The sequence below is a fragment of the Strix aluco genome, chromosome 2 (genome assembly GCF_031877795.1).
Source record: "Strix aluco isolate bStrAlu1 chromosome 2, bStrAlu1.hap1, whole genome shotgun sequence".
Lineage (NCBI taxonomy): Eukaryota > Metazoa > Chordata > Aves > Strigiformes > Strigidae > Strix > Strix aluco.
The window spans coordinates 112,810,262-112,830,145 of record NC_133932.1 but is presented as its reverse complement, the minus strand read 5'-3'; the positions used below and the strand labels follow the sequence as shown (position 1 = coordinate 112,830,145).

The following is a 19,884-nucleotide window of genomic DNA, read 5'->3' as shown; positions in this document are numbered from 1 at the left end:
CACACATTCTTACCAGTTGCTTGTGCCTTTTGGTAGAAGGAGTACTGGAGGGAGAAGAGCCAGCACTCAGAGCTTCTTCAATATCTAAGTTCAACTGTTCCAGTTTCTTCATAAGACATGACATAGAGTCTGACCATTCAGATCCTTTTTCTGGTTGGGTCTAGAAGAAACCAAACATACGTGAAGTCTTAAAACATTCAAGCTTTTTATAACTTGAAGACTCATTTTTCTTCTAGCCCTCAAGGAAAAAGCTGATCGCTTCCTTCCCTGTCCTTGAGTAACTTTTCTCCATTTAGAAAGCTTCAGTTATCACTCCGATCCTGATGACACATATTCATAGCTGTTTTTCATACTCAAATGATCACACTCCACTTCTGTATATCTGAATGGCTTTCTAACACTTCATCTTGGGTGAACCACTGCCAGCTCAAGCTAAGCACAACCAAGACTAAAACCGAAGTAACTTTAATGTCTCCTCCTTAAGCCACTTCTGTTTTAGCATCTCTCCTCTGATTGCTTGTTGTCAATCAGAATGAGAACTTTGAAGGTCATCATGTGCACTGTATCTTATTTCTTACTATAATTCCAGACTCTGTCAAGTCTTGCAGCTTTCTTCTGCCCATCCACTGGGAATAATTTACTGGTCTCAAACACCTTCTGTTTTCATGGAATCATTTTGCCTTTTATCTGAACTGCTTCACTGAATAATGAAAACATTAATCCATTGTAATGTAACTGCCAAAAATACTTTTCTTGTTCCTTAGTTTCCTCAAAGTCCTTTCCAGTGACTCCCCTTAAGCATCTTTCCACGGCAGTCCCTGTGCATGCTGCTGCATTATGCCTTGTTTTCCTTATTCAAATCACTTCTAATGATCCACAAGAAAAATACAGTCACACTGACCTCTCTGTCATCATGGTTAGCTACCGCTTCCCAGATTAGTCCCTATCCAGAAGCTATTTCAGTTCTTTCATCTTTCTTACTTTCACAAATGATACATATCTTTGCACAGAGGATAATTTCATAGCAAACAATTCTAACAAACTGAGCATACAAACAGTAATACTGCATTGCCATCCTGCTGAAATCCTAAGAGCATCATACCAATACTACACATTACCTAGGGGAGCTAGATGAATATTGTTATTATTCTTACTTGATAAATCTTTATGGTGATTTGTTTCCTTATGAGGGTTTTGCAAGTGGGACAGAGATAATTGTAATTTGCACACTATCGTAGAAAAAAGCTTTACAAATAGAATACAGGAGACTCACTGCAGTATTACACTGACATATATTATTACTAATGGAATTGCTCATCTTCACCACAGTAACTAAGAATAAGGCCCCAGATCATCAGACACCTGTCCTATACTGCCAACAGACACATGTTCCCTTCAGAGGGGCTAGTATTATCTTTGTAGGGATTGTTTTGAAGCACAGAAAGATAAATATCCAATCTTTCATTTTCCATATCTTTATTTGGAATTTCCCAAAGTTTTACAATCTCTGAGCATTCTTCCTGAAATGCTGTTAAAACTACTGAGCTATATTTCAACGCTGTAGCTATTAAAATTATTTAAACAGATACTCTGATTGCTTCCCATTGTCTTCCTAAACATTTTAAACTAAAATATAGGATGTCCCACAGAAAGTGAGTATCAAGACACTCCTCATTCTGAGTGAGACAAAGTGTGCATGGTGATATAGGTCTAAGACAGTCATTTGTAAACAAAGTAGATTCTACATTTTCCTGCAGTTATGCTTCCTCACGTACTGATCTTTCCAATACTAAAGAATGCTCAAAAAAACTCAACAAGGACAAAACACGCAAACCAACCCAAACTCCAGTAACAATAACTGTAGAAAGTCTGTCAAAATCTAATATGAAGGTTCTATTTCTCAACCCAGTTAAACTGTAATTTAAGAAAAAGGAGTTTTAAGAATGTGTTTTCATACCTATCAGTGGTAAACAGTTCTGAGGCAACAATTACACAGGGAAGTGAGTAAAATGTGTTCGATTTCCATGAGCTATGTAAAAATTGTACTTGCCAGGTGAGAAACAATGAAGGTGACATTAGAAGTTTGGATTTTTGAGTTCAATAAAAATTAGGAGTGATTTACACAAGTGCAAACAGACCATCTTTTCCATGACAGAAAGGAGTATTTCAGGTGGCTGGAGAGTGTCTCTGATTTCGCATTTTCCATAGAAAATACAAAGATGAAAATTTATGAAGACTTTAAGAAAGGCTTTAAAATAATTCTAAGATGCTCCAAATGCACGTAACAATACATACGATATTGTGTTACAATGAAAAATACCTTTCAATGTGTAGGGAAGCACACTTTGCCTTTATCTTGACAAATATTTACCTACTGGATCAATACTTCCAGCATTCACTAATACTATGTAATACATCTGTAAGAGTGAAACCCCCTTATTTTTATACATTTCTTCTTTTACTGTAACAGAACTCAAACCACAGTAATTTCTAACAAATACAAGTCCTAAGGAGTTTCCCCAAACTATGACTCTCCTAGCTTTCTCCATTCAGTTCTGTCTTTTTCAGTTCAGTAAGACTCTATATTGTGTCTATTAAGGGGATGAGGAAAAAGATGAGTTTTCATTATCCTTCAAGATAAAGCCAAATGGGCCTACTTAACAAATGCCATTCACTAATTGGAAATTTGGCACAAAAGCACCATTTGGAACAAACGCTGATTGGCTACGTATTTCAAAGGTTGCCTGAAATTCCTGCTGAACAGCAAAAACATGATGCTACTTACATTCAAAAATATAGAGCCTGCACAGTAGGACTTCTAACCAGTGAATAAATTCTGCCTAATCCATTCACAAGGAACACAGTTCCCCAGTGTTCAGCCCTAGTAACTGGGCTGGACACTTATCACAGTACTCAGAAGAGTTGTACTGTATCTTGCTCATAGCAACTGCAGAGTCAGCAGGGTCAGAGTATCTTTGGAAGCTTTTGTCTCTTGCCCTTCAGGAGGAAAAAAGTCTCACTCTATCTAAGAATCATGATCTGCTTTATTTATTGTTTTTCCCCTAAAAAGGTGTACAGGGAGAATACTCTTTCTATATACTCTCAAGGTCTCCTTTCTTTGTTGGAGCCGCAGTCATTCAGCAATGCATAGGAATGCTGTTATCTTTTGAAGAACCTGAAAAGTGTAGAGACAGAAGTGCATTACAGGAACAGTTTTTGTATCTTACCTTGGAATATAGAATCATAGAATCATTTAGGTTGGAAAAGACCCTTAGATTATAGTCCAACTGTTAACCTAACACTACCAAGTCCACCGCTAAACCATGTCCCTAAGCACCACATCTTTTAAATACCTCCAGGGATGATGACTCAAGCACTTCCCTGGGCAGCCTGTTCCAGTGCTTGACAGCCCTTTTGGTGAAGAAATTTTTCCTAACATCCAAGCTAAACCTCCCCTGGTGCAACTTGAGGTCATTTCCTCTTGTCCTATCCTTGTCAAACAAATCTGTCAAGGTGGAGCAATCTTGTCTATGAAGATCATGTCATACACTAGGCAGAGAATGACATGTTGCTCTTGAAAGTGAACTCCTTTGCCATATGGATTTCTCAAGTCCCATATACTCAGGTTAGGAAAAAAAAGAATACAAATATAGTAAAACAGAAGCATCATCCTCTGTCCTAAATATAAAATTAAGTGGTATGCACTTCCTTAAACTTAAAGCAGTTACAAATGCAGCTATTATGCTTCAGATAGTTATTGCATATGAAGAACTAACCCAACTATTTATAGTATTTACTAAGACATCTAGCAATCAGCCAAACATAAAATTTAGTTGTAGGTTGCTACTTCTTACAGCAACCAGAGTTTGTTTTAGAACAGCAAGCTTAATGTTTTTCTTACATATACACACACATATCCAGATTCTGTGTTCACTTACATAGATAAAATTTCATTACTACAATAACAAATTACAGAGGTAAAACAGGGCACAAGATTATGGTCCATCACCTAAACAATTACTTGTTCTTTTGTTAGATTGAGAAGTAAATACATTCCAGACATTAAACTATTTGTGCCTTTTGGACCAAAGCCTTCTGCACCCTGTTTTTCAGCTTTCAAGTGTTCTTCACTAATCTTATTCAGCAAAAACATCTGCTATAAAAGGCATATTTGTTTCAATGTTTTGCCCATGAAGCTTATTGCAAGAGGCATAATAGCCGCCAGCAAATCTAAATTTAAACTGAAAGAATGTGGCAGAAAGGAACAAGTCCATATAGAACACTCAGAGGTCAGGGTTAACCTCGCTGCCAGACCTCATCCTATACTGGAAGCAGAAAGACTCCCAAGTGAAGGGTTATGAGAAAATTACACAACTCTAAATTTATCTGGTTACTTGTGGCTTTCACTTCAGAAACCTTCAATAAGTCCAATTGTTCTGATAATTAATGTATTGTACAACTTCAAGTGATAAATTATTAACCTCCATAAAAAAATACCAATGCTATTTAACCCTTCTCTCTAATATTAAATCTGTTTAGATAAAATTCTCTCTGATGTACAGCCTAGATCCACAAAGAATGATTTTGTGGAAGTATTTCAGAGATCAAATATCATATTTTGCTCTTGCTGCACTGATGGGACTCCTTCATTCTCAAAAGAAGCTCTGTGCAAAAGAAGGTCTCTCAGTCACTGGTGGCTTTGCCTACAGGGGCTGGGGGAGGAAGCCAGATTGATTCCTTACACAAAATCCCTCAAAAAAAAAAAAAAAAGTGTTTCGAATAGAAAGGACTCTTTGATTCTCAAAATAGATTTATGTGTGCCTTCTATATTGAAGATAAAATATTTCAAAGGGAATTTTCCCTCATATCCCACTATACTGTTGCTTAAACATTTACAGAGCTTTTAGATGGACAATTAAGTTGTGGCACCTTCGTCCTGGAAAGCATGTAAAGTAAACTCTGCAGTGAGCAACCTTTCCACTTCTAAGAACTGTATTGCTATCCATCTGAAATGGTCAAGGAAAGTCCCTTCAGTATCTCAAGTCAGCAGACAAAACCATGCACATAGCCTGGCTGGTGGGAAAATGAAAGCTCTTCAGGGATATCACATAAAATTCTGACAAATCTGGATCCTTCTGATCCCCAAAACATGGAAGCATTCACCTAAGATGGGCTATCAGGACCTCAGCTGTTTTCCCAAAGAAAAGCTACAGAAATACTAATATGAATATAGTGTTAATTTAATTGGTTTTAAAGGAAATACCTTTTCCAGGATGAAGCCTTTTCCCCCACACCTATGATATTTACACTTTTTAAATAGGTCTGTGTAGCGAGCTTCTTTTTTCCTTCCTGTCCAGTCACTTTCTCCTTTGTGCTTTTCTGCCTGAGGGTGTGCTGCCCCAAGCTACTGATTTCTTCAAACGGGTTTTCAGAAGTGACAAAAGCCATATCTGTATGAATCTGATGAAACCTTCTAAGTGTTTGATGCTCTAGAGCAAATTAAACTGATTTTTAATGACACTTAAGGTTGTTCCTGGCTTTTCTTCACTTCCTCTTACAGTGCCACCACATAACTGACTTCATCTTCTTTCACCAAGCTCAATCATGCATTTCTATAACCTACGTGTTTGTATTTTAGTAAACCACTCGCTATGTCTTTGAGGATGAATACAGTTCAATATAGAAAAATATTGTGGAAATGCTAACTTCAAGACATAGAACAATATGGATATATACTTGGGGGTTTTTTATTATTAAAAGGTGCACAACATGGGGGAAAAGGGAACCCAAAGAGAAAATAATGTAGCACAACCCTTACCTCATTTCATGCATTTGACTACTTGACTTTTTAAACGCAAACTCATACCAGTTCAGAAATAGACTCAATTACTTTTTATAACAGCTTTTAATCTCTCAGACAGTGAATGGGTAAATTTGGCCTTTAATTTGCAATCAACACATTGATCTTGCGTAGTGATAACGTCCATTGTATAAAAAAAAATAAATCCTAATGTCCTGTCTCTCTTTCAAGGGTTCCTGCATCAGTTCTTAAGAACTATTGCTCTACGCTAAGCAGGACAGGAGCCCTGGTAACAACAGAGTCTTCCAAATATTAGTTTATGGAAATATTGCCCAGATGAAGAAACCTGAGCTAATTTCTGGGACTGAAGGCCATAACCTGTATCAGCATGGTGCTTCACCCAAGGCAAGAAAGAGAGATTGGAAGGGGAAAAGAAAGGAATTCAGTTAAGGTGTGCGGCAAAATGCTTTGGAAAACAATTGCAGACTACTGCAGAAGTTTTAAAGTGCAGTAGCCTTGTCCCAGATAGCCTAATATGAAAACTCTGTTGCAGGTTTGTTTTGTTTCTAGTAAAAGCAACTAGTTTCAAATTGGACTTCTCATTTAAAATATGACAACTTAAAATGGCCTGTAGTTGGTTTTAACAACAAACTGCAATTTGGGTTTGCTCCAGTGATTAAAAAAACCCTTTCTTATTTTCACAGTTCACAATGCCTACAGCAGTTCTCCACCTTCTAACAAATTATGATGTCAAGCAACACTGAATTTCACAAACAGGCTGTCTGACAAGCCTGTACTACAGACACATGTTACAGAACTGGCACCCGAATGGCCAGACAAGCTGTCTTAATTGACATCTGCTCCTATTTCAGCACATGAATTATCCTCTTGGGTTATCCCATTTTCAGCTGCTTCAGAGTGGATGCCAGCTCATCATTTATCTATTTTACCATTTCCTCCATCTTCTGAGGTGGCGGAAGTGAACTGCACTTCTTGTATCCCAAACACCTGCTCTAAGCAGTAGTCAAATTCTTGACACCATCTGTTTGCAATTCAGTTTGGCACCATCTGCATCAGTGGTTGTATCTGCACATCACGATTAGTGACCATGAATGTCAAAACAGTTTACACACATAGGTATTAAAACGCATTTAACTTCTCCAAAAATAACTCACTTCAAAATACAGTAACTTTAACCATGACTATCTTGGAAAATGTAACTGACCTGTGCCTGTTTACAGAAGGGTATCTTCCTGGAGCGCTCGTTGACTAAGCAATGGTGTGCTTCGGACTGGGTTTCACAAAAGCTGAGGGGTCTCATGCCACTAAATCCACAAAAAGTTACATACCAGAATAGGGAACTTAAAGATCCTTTGCCCCGGTGTGTTTAGTTGCACCTGTAGACTACCTTTTGAGATTGGATAGGGCTTAATCTGTTTTCTTAAAAAAGGGTTATCTCTTTAGAAAATGTTGTGGTTACAGCTATCCAGGATGTAGAAGAGCTGGGCTCAGCTTCATCTTCGGCCTAGTGCATTTTACAACAGCTCTGCCATAATTTTAAAAATCAGCAGGGAGAAGAATAGTATCACTTTAATACTGGGTACAAGTGGCTGTGCAGGAAGTTCCCCTTCTCCTTGCCAAAGAGGAAACAAACATGAAAATCTGTTTTACCATTTGTAGCACCTACCTTGAGGGGAACAGATCAGAAGAGTTTTGTGAGGTTTAGCCAGCAGCTATGCTCCATAAAACATATAAGCACTTGGCTAAGACTATTGTATTGGCCCTACAAACAGGACTTCATCCCCAGGCTACCCATTTGAGTCGTTTCCACCACATGTAATTTCTCTTATTTGTTCAACAACTCTTGAATTATTTTTGCGCAGGCAAAGCTACAAGAGAAGAACCTATGCCCATAAAAACTTACCATCAGAAATTCTTCTGGAAGGTAGAAAACACAGGCTAATATCTTTCAAACTGTTGAGAAACCTGAATCCTTCTCTTCTGGAGAAGACAAACCACTAAATTATGGAAAATGTAAATAGAACACCTCCTTCTTTTACAAGAAAGCGGCAGCCCCCATCGTATTTTGTGGAAACCTTCATCCTCAGGATATACATGTAGACTCTATGTCCACCAAAGTGACCCAGAGTAACCAGTCCCACCTATGTGCTGCCTCCCAATCAAGGTTAGCCTCACAAAAAGCATCAAGCCCTTGGTCTTAGAATGAATTGTACGATTTTGTCACATGCAGGTAATAAGCAAGCAGGAGATCTTAAATTGAGAAAACAGCTCAGAAAACAACAACCCCCTGCGACTTTATCAGTGCCTGGCTAGCCTAACAGCCAGTCTCAGACATGGTCAGCAGCTGATGCCTAAAGAAAGCCTGTAAGAACTGGGCAATAATAACCTGGTATTTCACACAGGATGCTTTCCCAGTTTTCAGAAACGTAAGCTGCAAATTGTATCACAACAGTGGCCATCAAGCAGCAAACTGAACAGGACTTCCATGTCAAGCAACCAAATTCTGCCTGTGTCCTAGATTACTTGGGATTTGATTCAAACATTAAAAATTCAGTTCTGGATGAATTCTCAGATCATAGTCAACAAAAGCATGACAAGTGCAGCTCTTCAGTTATGATATTTTCACTTAGACATGCATGCTACAAAACACTGCAAGGTCCACTGCTCCTCCTGAAACTTCCATCTTCTACTAAAGATGTGTACAGCCTGATGAAAGTCCCACTTACTTAAGAAATAACGCATTATTCTGAATTCTTCTGTGATAACATCTGAGGTCTCTGGTAAATAAATGTAGCAAATAAATGTAGCAAATAAATACTCTAGTCTGATCCAGGTCTTCCAAGACATAAATGCAAACCAGGGCATGTTGCATCTTAATACAGTAAGTAAGGAGGGGGAAAAAATTTCTGCTCCAAAGAGTGAATGACTGCTCCATTAGTAGCTTTTAAATACTAACAAGATTTAAAGCTCTAATGCTGTGCTTGCATGCTACATACAGCCCTCTTACTATACTGGTAAAATAAGAAAATCTTCATGTGCACTTGCTTCTTCCACACCAGATCCTTTTTTTTTTTTTTTTTTTTTTTTTTTTCCTATGTGGAAATGAGAACATCTTTCTCCTATATTGAAAGTGATTCTGATTTAGAAGGATGTAGTGAAGACAAACACCTATGTGGAGCCCACAGGAGGCCTCCCCTGGTGCCATGACCTTGCTGGACACAAAGTATATATAGTAAACTTCACCTCTACTGGCTGTAACAAAGGAAAATGAGTGTAACTGGTGGAAACTACAGTGTTTGCCTGGAGATTAGTAAATCTAAAGTAATATTGGAATAGGCAAATGAATGTACCCAGAGACCAGTAGTGAAAACAAGAAGAAGAAACAGTAACAGCAAATAAGAGCAATAGAATGGTATAACTGAAAATTATTTTGTGACCCATGTAACACTCAGGAGATACCAGACACAAACCCTATGAAGGGTAAAGCAAACTTCGGGGAAAAGCCTTCAAAATCCCTAGAGGAAAAGCCACTGATAGGCTTATCTGCAGCATAAAGCACTGGTGCCTCAAGAGAGGAAGCCCTAGTGCCTTACTCTTGCTGCTGGACCCAGAACAAAGTCAGCCCTACCCCACCCTGAGCAACAGAGGCCAGCATGGGTGTCCTCCTCCACTCACCCCATCAGGGTCTAGCTGTGGGCAGCGCGTAACTGTTACCGGGTCATCAGTGTTTTACTTGTTATTTCAATAGTTGAAGTAGGATTTTGTTTGGTATTAATGACAAAGCAATAATCTTCTTTAATATAGTAGTTGAGTTAAAGAAGGATTTGTCTGCTTCTGTGGCACACCACCACCCACGATGCTCAGTCAACTGTCAGAGCGCACCTTGATGAAAGTCAGTGCTTGGTGTGTGGGCAAAGGGCGCTGACGGCACCGAGAGCTGCGAATCAATCCCTGCGTGCCAGAGCCAGCGCTGCCCTGGCAATTTAACACACAAGCAAGAGTCATTTTTTCTAAAAATATCAATGTCAATGTTTCCTTTAAGAACTCTGGAGCAGATTCTAAAGATTAAGATGGTAAAGGATAAAGATAATAGTAATATCTAGCAAACTTCTAAATGTAAATAACAAACGTATCTTGAGACACAAAGTGCCAGAACATTTAAAAAAAAAATAAAAGAAACCAAACCCCAAACCAAACAAAACTCTGTGTAGGTAACTATAACCTTAGTGCTTTTTTTCTTAAAATACCAACATCCTTATGTACCTAATTTTCAATTATTGTAATGTAAAAAATTGATATATACAGTGAAAGAATTTCCCTTTTCATGTATTATGAAACTTCAGCTATTCACTGTTTTCTGAGAAAGTCATACGGTGCTTCTTTAGTGCCTACATTACATACAAAAACATAACTCACAAAAACACTTAATAAATATGAAACTCATAAAATGACTGCAATGCTATCATTATATTTATGACAAAGACAAAAAAAAACCCCAAATCCCACTGAAGAGGACAAAAAGGATAATCCTTCCAAGATTCACAAGCATTCACAGAGTTCTGTCAAACTTGACATTGTTCCCTGCTCAAGTTCTTGCAATCTACTATTGAGAAGAAATATTAACATTAACAATACACTTCAAAACAGAAATCAGAAATAAATGGAGAAGATAAAGAGTGAAAAGCACCTTCTGGGATTAAAAGAGTACTCAAGGACAAAGAAAAAGCTTGGCAGAAGGGAAGATATTTTTGGTGGCTAAAAATAGGTGGTGATGGGAAAAAGGATGGAACATGAATTATGACAGAACAAGAGAACAGCAGATAATTGAAATAATGTAAACCTTCCAAATTATATCCTGAACCGATTCTCATCAAGCTAACAATAAAGAAAGGCCATTGATCCCAGACCCAGAAAAGTAATTAGGCACAATTCCCAGATCTTCACTGGAAGTTTGACACCTAAGTAGCCAGATTTAACCACTAGGCTTCACTGTTATTCAAAAATATGTTATATGCAATCTATGGATTTGTTGTGAGTTAAGTATTTATTGATATATTTAAATGCATTTTAAAAAACCTGTAACTCTATTAACCGCTCCTGAAACTCTTGAAACTTTTAGAGCAACAAAAGTAACAAGTTATATAGCTCACAGTGCTAACATTTCAAAAACTTGTGTAATATAAAAATGTCTATTTTCCTTAAGTAAGTGCAATTATAATCGTTAAAAGATCCTTATTTCACATTACTTAGCTTCACATCAAGTTATGCTTATCTCTTAAACTAAAATAACAAAAAACATTTATGAAAAGTTAGTTTAATGGGTATATGAGCCTGGGCCAAGTTTCCCAATATTATACCAATGTAGTTCCACAGAAGTTGTGATTGTCCCAATATACAACAGTCTTGTAAGGCCTGGATATAACCACACCAAATTACAGGTGACAGGTGCTTCAATTTGTGTTTATTTTATAACAGGCACACTCATAACATCAGAGTTAGAAACCTGATTTTGAAACATCAGGTCTCACTGCAGTAGAGACCACCCCTGAAATTTTGGACACAAAACAGTAGAACCATCCAGTAAAAAGCATCACAAAGGCTTTTTCCTCCAAAAATCTTACAGCAAAGAACAAAGAAAGGTTTTCTCCACTTAAGTCTAAAAAGCAATTTATTACATTATGATCTCCAGGCATTTCACCCAGATCCCTCCAACACTTAACCACAAGTTATTTGTTTGGTAGCAGCACACTTTAAAAAAAGAAAAAAAAAAAAAGTTTTTTCTCATCCTTCGCTTCGGGAAGCTTTATTGCACCAAAAAATCACAGACCAGGCTGTGCCGTCTCCACACCCTTGTGCTCAAGGGCACCGCACAAGGCCGCCCCCACCGTGGCCGTGGCGGCACTGCGAAGGCCAGGCCCCGCCTGACACCGCGCACAGCGCGCGGGGCCCGGCCCCGGGGCGAGGCCGGGGCAGCACGGCCCGCCGAGCGGGGCTGAGCGGCGGCGCCGGCAGGACTCGCTCTCCCTCCGCCGCCCTTCCCCCGGCACGGCAGGACGGGCTCAGGCTACGTTTCGGAGCAGCCGCGCCCCTTCACGCTGCGGCGGCGGCTGCCTCGGCCCCTTGGCACGGGCGGCCGAGCGCCCTGCCCCCGCCCCCCCCAGCCGCCATGCTCGGATCCGCGCTGCCGCCCGGCGCGAGGGAAAGGGCAGCAGCGGCGGCGGCATCGGCAGCATCAGCCTCGGCGGCGGCTGCGTGAGAGGAGACGGCGCCTCCCTGACGAGGGGGCAGAGGGGCGGCTGCCGGGGCGCGGCCCCCGCTGAGCGGCTTCCCGCCAACAATGGCGGCGGCCCAACGCTCCCGCGCCCGCCCTTTCCAGGCGCTGGCGCGCGGGGGGGGAGGGGCGGGGCGGGGCTCCCGCCTGGGCCAGCGCCCCGAGCTGCGCGCGCAGCGCCGCCAGCTTCCCCTTCGCTTCCCGCTCCCCGCCCCGGCCGGGGCGCGCGGACGGGCGCGCGCCGCTGTGACGCCGTCGGCGGGCGGGGCCGGGAGAAGCGGGTGGGCCGAGACCGCCGGCTCGCGGGGCAGCAGCGCCACCTGGCGGGCGGCGGCGCCCGCGGCCCGAGCGCGCGCCCTGACGTCCCGGGGGGGAGGGGGCTCGGCGGCGGCCGGGAGGTGCGGAGGCGCCGGGTGGGGGCACCGGAGCGCGGCTGTGCCCTGCCCGCTGCCCCTGCCCGCTGCCCTACCCGCTATCCCTGCCCGCTGCCCTGCCCGCTGCCCCTGCCGCGCCCCGCCCGGCAGCCGCTGGCCGGGGGCAGCCCTCAGGGCTCTCTGAGGAGGAGCAGCGCCGCGCGGGCTGCGTTGCAGTCAGCGGGAGCCGTTCCTCCAGAGGGCGAGGCTGAGCACTAGAGCCGGCCCTGCGGGACCGATCGGGCCGTCCCCATTGTCTTCAGGGCCGTGGCCTCAACGCCTCCAGGGGCGGGCGGGAGGAGCCGCCGGGTGCCCGGGCCGTGAGGGGGGACGCTGAGCCGCCCCCTGCCTCGCTCCTTCCTCAGCAGCCTCCCCCGTGCGTTGTCTCAGTATAAGAACTATCACAACTGGGGCTGCCTTGGCTCCTTCATGAAATGGCTCTTGCACAGGCCTGTGCCTCAGTTTCCCCATTATAAAAGAGCGCTTCTGCGAGGAAGACCTGCTTCATGCAGAGCTGGCGTGCGGAGCCTGCCGCTGATGCCTTGCCTGCCCAGCTAAGCGGAGGTAGGCAAGGCTTAAAAGTAATCCGAAAACAATCAGATTTTCAGAAATATTTCTACAAGTTTACACACTGGTGGGAAGTTAACTGCTTTTACATTCAAAGCTACAGCTTCTGCCGTACAAGCATTGCACTTAAAAATGGCTAACTGCACGTCTAAATAGTTACATACACGTATTTCTGAAAATTAAATCCATAATGTTCTACACATAATGTTCTGTCCCTTTGTTGTACCTGACATATGCCAGAATAGATTGCGCTGGCTCAGTCAAGACTGGTTCTGTTCAACTTCAGAAAAATATGTCAAATCTGAGATTTGATTAGATTGCCTTGATTTCAGTAGTCTTATGAATAATAGGAACTGCATGGATAATGTCAGACAGTTACAAATGTAAAATTTACCCAGATTCTCAAAGCTAGGCAATATTGGCTGTCAGAAGCACACAACTGAAATCACAATTGTGTTTGAACCATTTGTACAGCATTGTGCCTTGGGACAGTTGATTGCTTTTGTTAGTGGTGAGACAGCCTGAGCTCAGCTCTGATGTTTGAACACAAAAGGAGACTTCAGACAAGAGAGAAAATTCTTCAAACTCTTAGATTTCAGCACAGCTCAAGAGAAGAATGTCTTCAGAATTGAGCGTTTCTGAAAGCATTTAAGATTTGCTTATTGGCTTTGACATATTAAAATAAGCCCAAGTGGGCAGATTTGGACAGTCTCATTTTTTATTTTTCTGGTGATATGAAAAGGTTTTTCTTCAAACTCCAGTAGATTTTGAGGCATGAAAGGGGAGTATATGGGATGGGAGGAAGGCTAGAAATGCTGGATGCTGGAAGCTGAAGTCAGGCTGTAGTCACAGTTCCTTTAATTACCAAAGTGAAGTCTGGCAAAGCGTCAAATCCATATTTGGAGGATCAGCCTCCTAGCTTGACATCATGACACTCAGGAGAAGCAGGTAGAACAGAGAATCAAGGCTTTGAAGCCTGAATTTGAATCCTGTTACAGTACAGCTCCTGGTGTCAGAGGAGATTAATTTTGTCATTTGTCCTTTGTCATTTGGTTCAACACAAATGATAATAAATACAAATTATACAAAAGAAACAAATGATAATAAATAAATTTTGTTATTTGTCCTTTGTCATGTGGTTCAATACAAGCGGTAATAAACAAAACTCCAATTTCTATTCTTCCTTTATAAATAAAACTCAAATATATTGGACCACATCAATCAATATATTTTTAAATACCTTTTAAAAATCAGTTCTCTTAATTTTCTTTCAGAATGGTCTAGTTTTCTAGTTTCATTTACTTTTTGTAATAGACCTTTCCTAAGGGTTCATTGTCGGAGTTTATAGTTTCAGTTAACGTGCTAAATGTATTTTTTCCTCTGAGTTTTTTCCATTCTATTTTAATGGTGCTTATATGTAAAGTAATTATACTTTAAGAAATTATTTCATATTTTCTCTCTTTTTTTTTTGCTTGATGTTTTAAGAGAATAAAGTCATAGTGTTTTGCCTTGGTGTTGCTCAACTGCTGCGACATTTCCCCCACAACTTTTGAGTATTTTAGATAGTTTCAAGCCAGTTTGAAAGATGGGAAGATATATCAGAGAGATCAAACTTAAAAGTTTAATCAAAATTTGTGGCTGAATAGACACAAGAGACTCAAATAACTGCCCACTGTAAGCTGAGGATGAGATATCAGCCCATATAATTTCTGAGCAGCTGCCAATGAGCATATATGGGCTAACGGGCCAGGCGGTGAAAGGATACCTGTAGCTAAAGCACATGTTGTCTCTTGCCAGAATCATGGGGAGGTTGGGGAAATTCTGGGGAAGGGAAAGTAGAGGAGACATGGGCAAGTGTGGAGGAAATAGTGGGAGGTGGAAACGAGATAATGCAAGAATGCCGGGAGAGGACTGGAGTATGGTGGAAAAACACTGAGTGCTGGAGAGTGGATGGGGAAGCAGTAGATGCTGAACAGGGTGAGCCAGGAGGCATTAGCTTTGCAGAATGTCAGTGTGGTAATCTTAAATCTGAAAACCACTTTGGAACAATTCTTTACTTTTCTGAAATAATCATCATGGGGTGATTAGGTGAATTCTGTAGAAACAGTGGGACAATACATTTTCAATTCCTAGCCTGAGACACTTGATTTTATAAATGACTTCTTTTCCATCATGAAGGGCAATTAGTCCCTGATCAATAAATTGAAGAAAAATACATTGTGAGGGAGCTGATGGGTTGTTCAGTTCTTATTCGATAATTTTATAGGATTTGTGTCACTCATCCCACATGCTGTTATATTTTTTCAGAAGGAAGAAAGGGGTTTCTCAACAGCTTCTGTTTAGGTGTCAGCCCTGCCAAGTTGCTCCTTGCAGAGCCTCGATGAATTCAGTGAACTTCATTAGAAACCCATGTCTTGCAGTCAAGGATCAAGACAGGGATGTAGTTAGTTCCTTTCTGAATGTCAGCCAGGAGGAAGAGTAGTGGGTTAAGAAAGAACAGTTGCATAAAAGAAAATAATTATTTTATGTGGCAAATTTGCAGCAGATAAGTGCATCATTGAAAATCTTTTCTGGAAAAAAAACCATTAGGAGTGAGTAAGTAAACTAAAGGTATCTGTAACTAAAGATACAGTTTAATGCAAACAGTAAAAATTACTATTTCTTTTTAAGTTTTGAATTCGCCAAAGTTAAAGGGAGGTGGGAGTAAGTTTGAGTATGCTGTTGAAATAACGGTTGGACTAGATGATCTTCAAGGTCCTTTCCAACCTAGATAATTCTGTGAAATCAGAAATATCATTATACTTGGTGACTAGATAAAACTAGCTCCAGGTATTATTTATGGTACATGTACATTGTTCAGTTTTAGTGGTTTGTATCCCCTGTTTTAGAGGGCTTGTGAGTTGTGGCATTTCAATTACAAGGAGCTTGTCAAAATGACATAAGGACACTGATCATAGCAACAAATAAATCTCCTTGTGTAAATTTTTGGAAGTGGGAGAGATGAGTGAAGGAGTACATTTTTCTTTTCATTGTCTAAGTCTCTTAAATCCCTGCACTTATTCAGATGGGATGTCCCTCTGGAGCTCTTCAAAGATACCAACGTCTTTTCCTCTGACTGTATTAGGAATTTATGTTCTTCATTTGACAGACTGCTTTCTCTATAACATGGAAACTGGATACGTTCCCTAACACCCAGCTCCAGATAATTTTCTGCTGATGTTTGAACTCTGTGTTGAGGCAAGACCTAGTGTGCACCATCTCCACTCCCACTCCCTCTTGTCTTCCTCCCACATCCCTAGTTTCTCTCGGAAGAATATTTAATTATGAGAGCAGCAAGCCTATTCCACCAGGCCTGGTGGATGATCAGGAACCATAGCTATTTAGATACCTACATTTTAGATTAAAATTTATTGCCTAAATTATAGAGATCAGATTTCACTCCTCCCTCCCTGATAAAACCAGCAAAAGCTTTCAACATGGAGAAGCATATAGTATTAAAGTTTTGAACAGGCCACAGGCTCTACCAATGACACTTCCTGCAAGTCACCTCTCTGTGTTTCTGGTTCTTTTTTTTCACTACCTTTTGTTTGGTAAACTGAGATTTATGTTCCTCCTATCTGCCTATGCTAAAATCCACAGTATCAGGTGTGCTACTATAATAATCTGCTGTAGTTTATGCTTTTTCTTTTTCCTCTAAATGGCTAGAATACCCATGGCAAATGTAGAAAATAAGGAGCTGAAGGAATTACGTAGAGTTTAAATGCTGAATTTCAGATCATCACCTAATGCACAGGAACAGTCATCTGTCTGTGCATGCGTATGTTCCTTATTAATTTATGTAGTATGTATTTTGTCTTACATTTTTAATTGTTAATGCTAGTTATCTACATAAAGTTTTCAGAATTTTAACTACGTTTCTTCTTTCAGAGATCAGAAACAGACATAAATACCATGTGAGTGATCAAAGCAACTTTCAGAAACGTAACTCTTCATGGTATTTGTAACTATTAATGGTATTTGTAAGTAGCTGAATCTCTGTCTCGCTAGGATTAAAAAAAAAGTAACGGTGAAGTATGTGGAAATGTTGTATAATTACTATATAATATTGACTTGTGTATTTTGCTCCCCTTTGGATATCTTACTTTATGAAGACTCTTTCATGCCTTTTTTAATCATAAACATAGTAGTGATTATAGATTTTAGCATGTCCTTTTTAGCTTGGGAAAAACCTAACTCTGTTAAAAACCATAAAACACATTGTGTTAAACAAATCAGTTTGATGTCAATTTTGAAGAAAAGTTGTTTGATAAAGTACCCTTAGGCATCATTCTTGGAGGAGGATAATAATTTCTGTATCCCCAGAGCATTTAACCATATTGCTTATACCATATAAATATTTTTGTATAACACAAAGGTTGGAAAATGTGGCCTAGAGCTCCAAAAAAATCTGTTTTACTGTAACAGTATGATGGTCACTAAATAGCAACAACTACTGTTACCAGAACCTTAAGGTTCAGACATATTCCCTGTTCCTTGCTTCAGACATCTGCTGGAATGAGAGGGGTTGAGAGAGAGATGTGATCTGTAGCAGCTACTTTTACAAACCTACAGAAGTTCTGCAAAATCTTTAAGACACAAATGCACTAAAGATGTTCTGAGGCAGGTGAAGCTGTAAATACGAGCCTGCCCCAGGGTTTCGCTTATCAAGCAGATGTTTAGCCTAACCATTATTGACTTCTAATATACAATATATTTTGAGTACTTTAGTGTTATTTGCACTTGCCTGGCTCTTTGTGAAGGACCATAACTGAAAGCATCTGAAAATTCTGTTTATATATGTTAAGGTATTTGGAAAGCCTTATTTATATATTAAAAAGTAATGGTAATAAAAAAACCCATGAAATCATTATTGTTTGGAATTACAAAGAGAATCACAAGAAAGAGAAAAAAAAAAAAAAACCCTGCTGTGGGATAATTATCAGCAGTGATATTTTCTATTCACAAATATTTCAGTTCCATGTCATATGAAATATTGTAACAAAACTCCATCAACCACAATAATCCAAACAGAAAGATCTGTTGACAACCCTGGCAAATAACTGAAAACAAACAATTCCTAGCCTAATTCAAGGTGGCTAGGATTTCAGCTGGTTCCTCCGATTATGTATCTCAAAAAAGGTTTAAAAAGTATATGTTGAAATGTAAGAGACTTAACAATAGCAAGAATGAGCAACATCTCTCTAGCAAAATGCAGTACAATGTAGAATTGCAAGATTTGCAGGTTTAAGAGGCATATCTAGATATCCTTGCAGAGAAGGCTTTATGTGCTGCATTAGCACCTGGGCTATATCCACAAATTCTGGGATAAAAGTTGGAAGAATCATAGTTTGTATTTTAATAGTTTGTCTAAAGTAGTCTTGATAATTTGTTGAGGAACTTAAAAGCGTGACAAACTCTCCCAATTGCTTTCCAATCGCGCTCACCTCCGTATAGTCCTGTTGTGATATTGCCACCTTTTTTTTAAAAAAAAAACCAACAACACAAGGGGAAATGGACTAGAGCACACTTAGAGAATGTGCATAAACTGATCAATATATAGTTTAGCCTTGCTGGAAAAAACCTTGTGTAGACAATACAGAAACCAGCTGAGTTGCAACCCAGTTAATATATGTTTAAATTTAAAATGCCAAAGTGACAGCAATTTTATTTGGAATCTAAGTGATGTATTTATTTTCTTTTAATTTAATTGATATTTGTCAATTCATCAAACTTGAATTACTTTTCAAAGATAGGTTAATTTTGACAACCTTCCTTTGGGGAAAATACCTTTACGTGCCAGTTAAGCTCTACAAGCTCCTTAGTATCCCATCTAGCAAGCTGCTGGAGGCTCCTGACGTATCACTCCCAGGCTAAGGAATCATTCGCTGTCATGGGCAATTTTGAATCTTTGGGGAGTTTTTTTCTGAATTGGAATAACCCCAAATTTGAAAATAAGTACTTCCTTTGCAAAACTGAATGCTTTTATTTGCCATACTATACCTAGAAGGGTTTTTTTTGTATATACCGCCAATTTTAAATTGGATGCATAAACTAAATTTTTCTTCTTACTTTTGTCCAGCTTTCAACCTCATGCTTGCTGCTTTTACACATTCATTTTAATTTGCATCGGAATTAAATGCTGTGTTTTCTGAGCTGCTTGAGTGACCACTCCTTAGCATTTGCAACCGTTAGAATACAATTTCCAAATAAGAAAAGAACACCCATCAAGAAGGTCTAGTCTTTTTTTAGCATTATCTGCATTCCATGTAATGCCATTTAAACTGATTTTCTTAAGAACTTTATACAACACTGGAAACATTGCGCAGAAGAGAAGATGATCTGAGATAAAAACTGTAAATGTATACATTCCAACTTTTAGCAGTTCTTACTATTTTAGTGTTTGTATTCATGGTAAATTCTTTTATTTAAAGATTTATATGAGAACATTGAAGTGGCAATTTTAGAGTTTGCTGTCTGTCACTCACATGCAAAATGCAAGCTTTGTCATGTCTGAAAAGTTAGGTTTCAAAAGCATTTTCTGAACCTGTATAATGCACTTTTACCTTTATTTCAGAAACAACTGAGTTTGTCCCTGCTTGCTTGGAATATTGGGGGTTTCCCACTAAGGCTTTTTAAACCTGTTTCTCTCTTTTAGCATTCCTCTTCTTTTTTTATTTAACTCAGTGGCATTTTGTGTCCCCCAAGATAAGAGTAAAAGCCTTGTCCTTACAAGGCTTGGACAAATCAAGATAGCACATGATATACAAAACACA

General features: G+C 39.9%; 1 protein-coding gene across 9 annotated transcripts in view; it reads right to left on the bottom strand.

The window, feature by feature from the left end:
- The window catches only part of STARD13 (StAR related lipid transfer domain containing 13), a 328,586-nt gene that overhangs the window by 226,786 nt on the left and 81,916 nt on the right, over positions 1-19,884 (bottom strand). For all 9 annotated transcript variants that reach the window (XR_012622089.1, XM_074815857.1, XM_074815859.1 and 6 more), the window contains one exon: positions 14-160. Coding sequence is in view for 8 of the 9 variants with exons in the window: in XM_074815857.1 (XP_074671958.1) it covers positions 14-160 (147 nt within the window). In the remaining variant the exon portion in view is untranslated. The remainder of the gene's footprint in view (positions 1-13; positions 161-19,884) is intronic.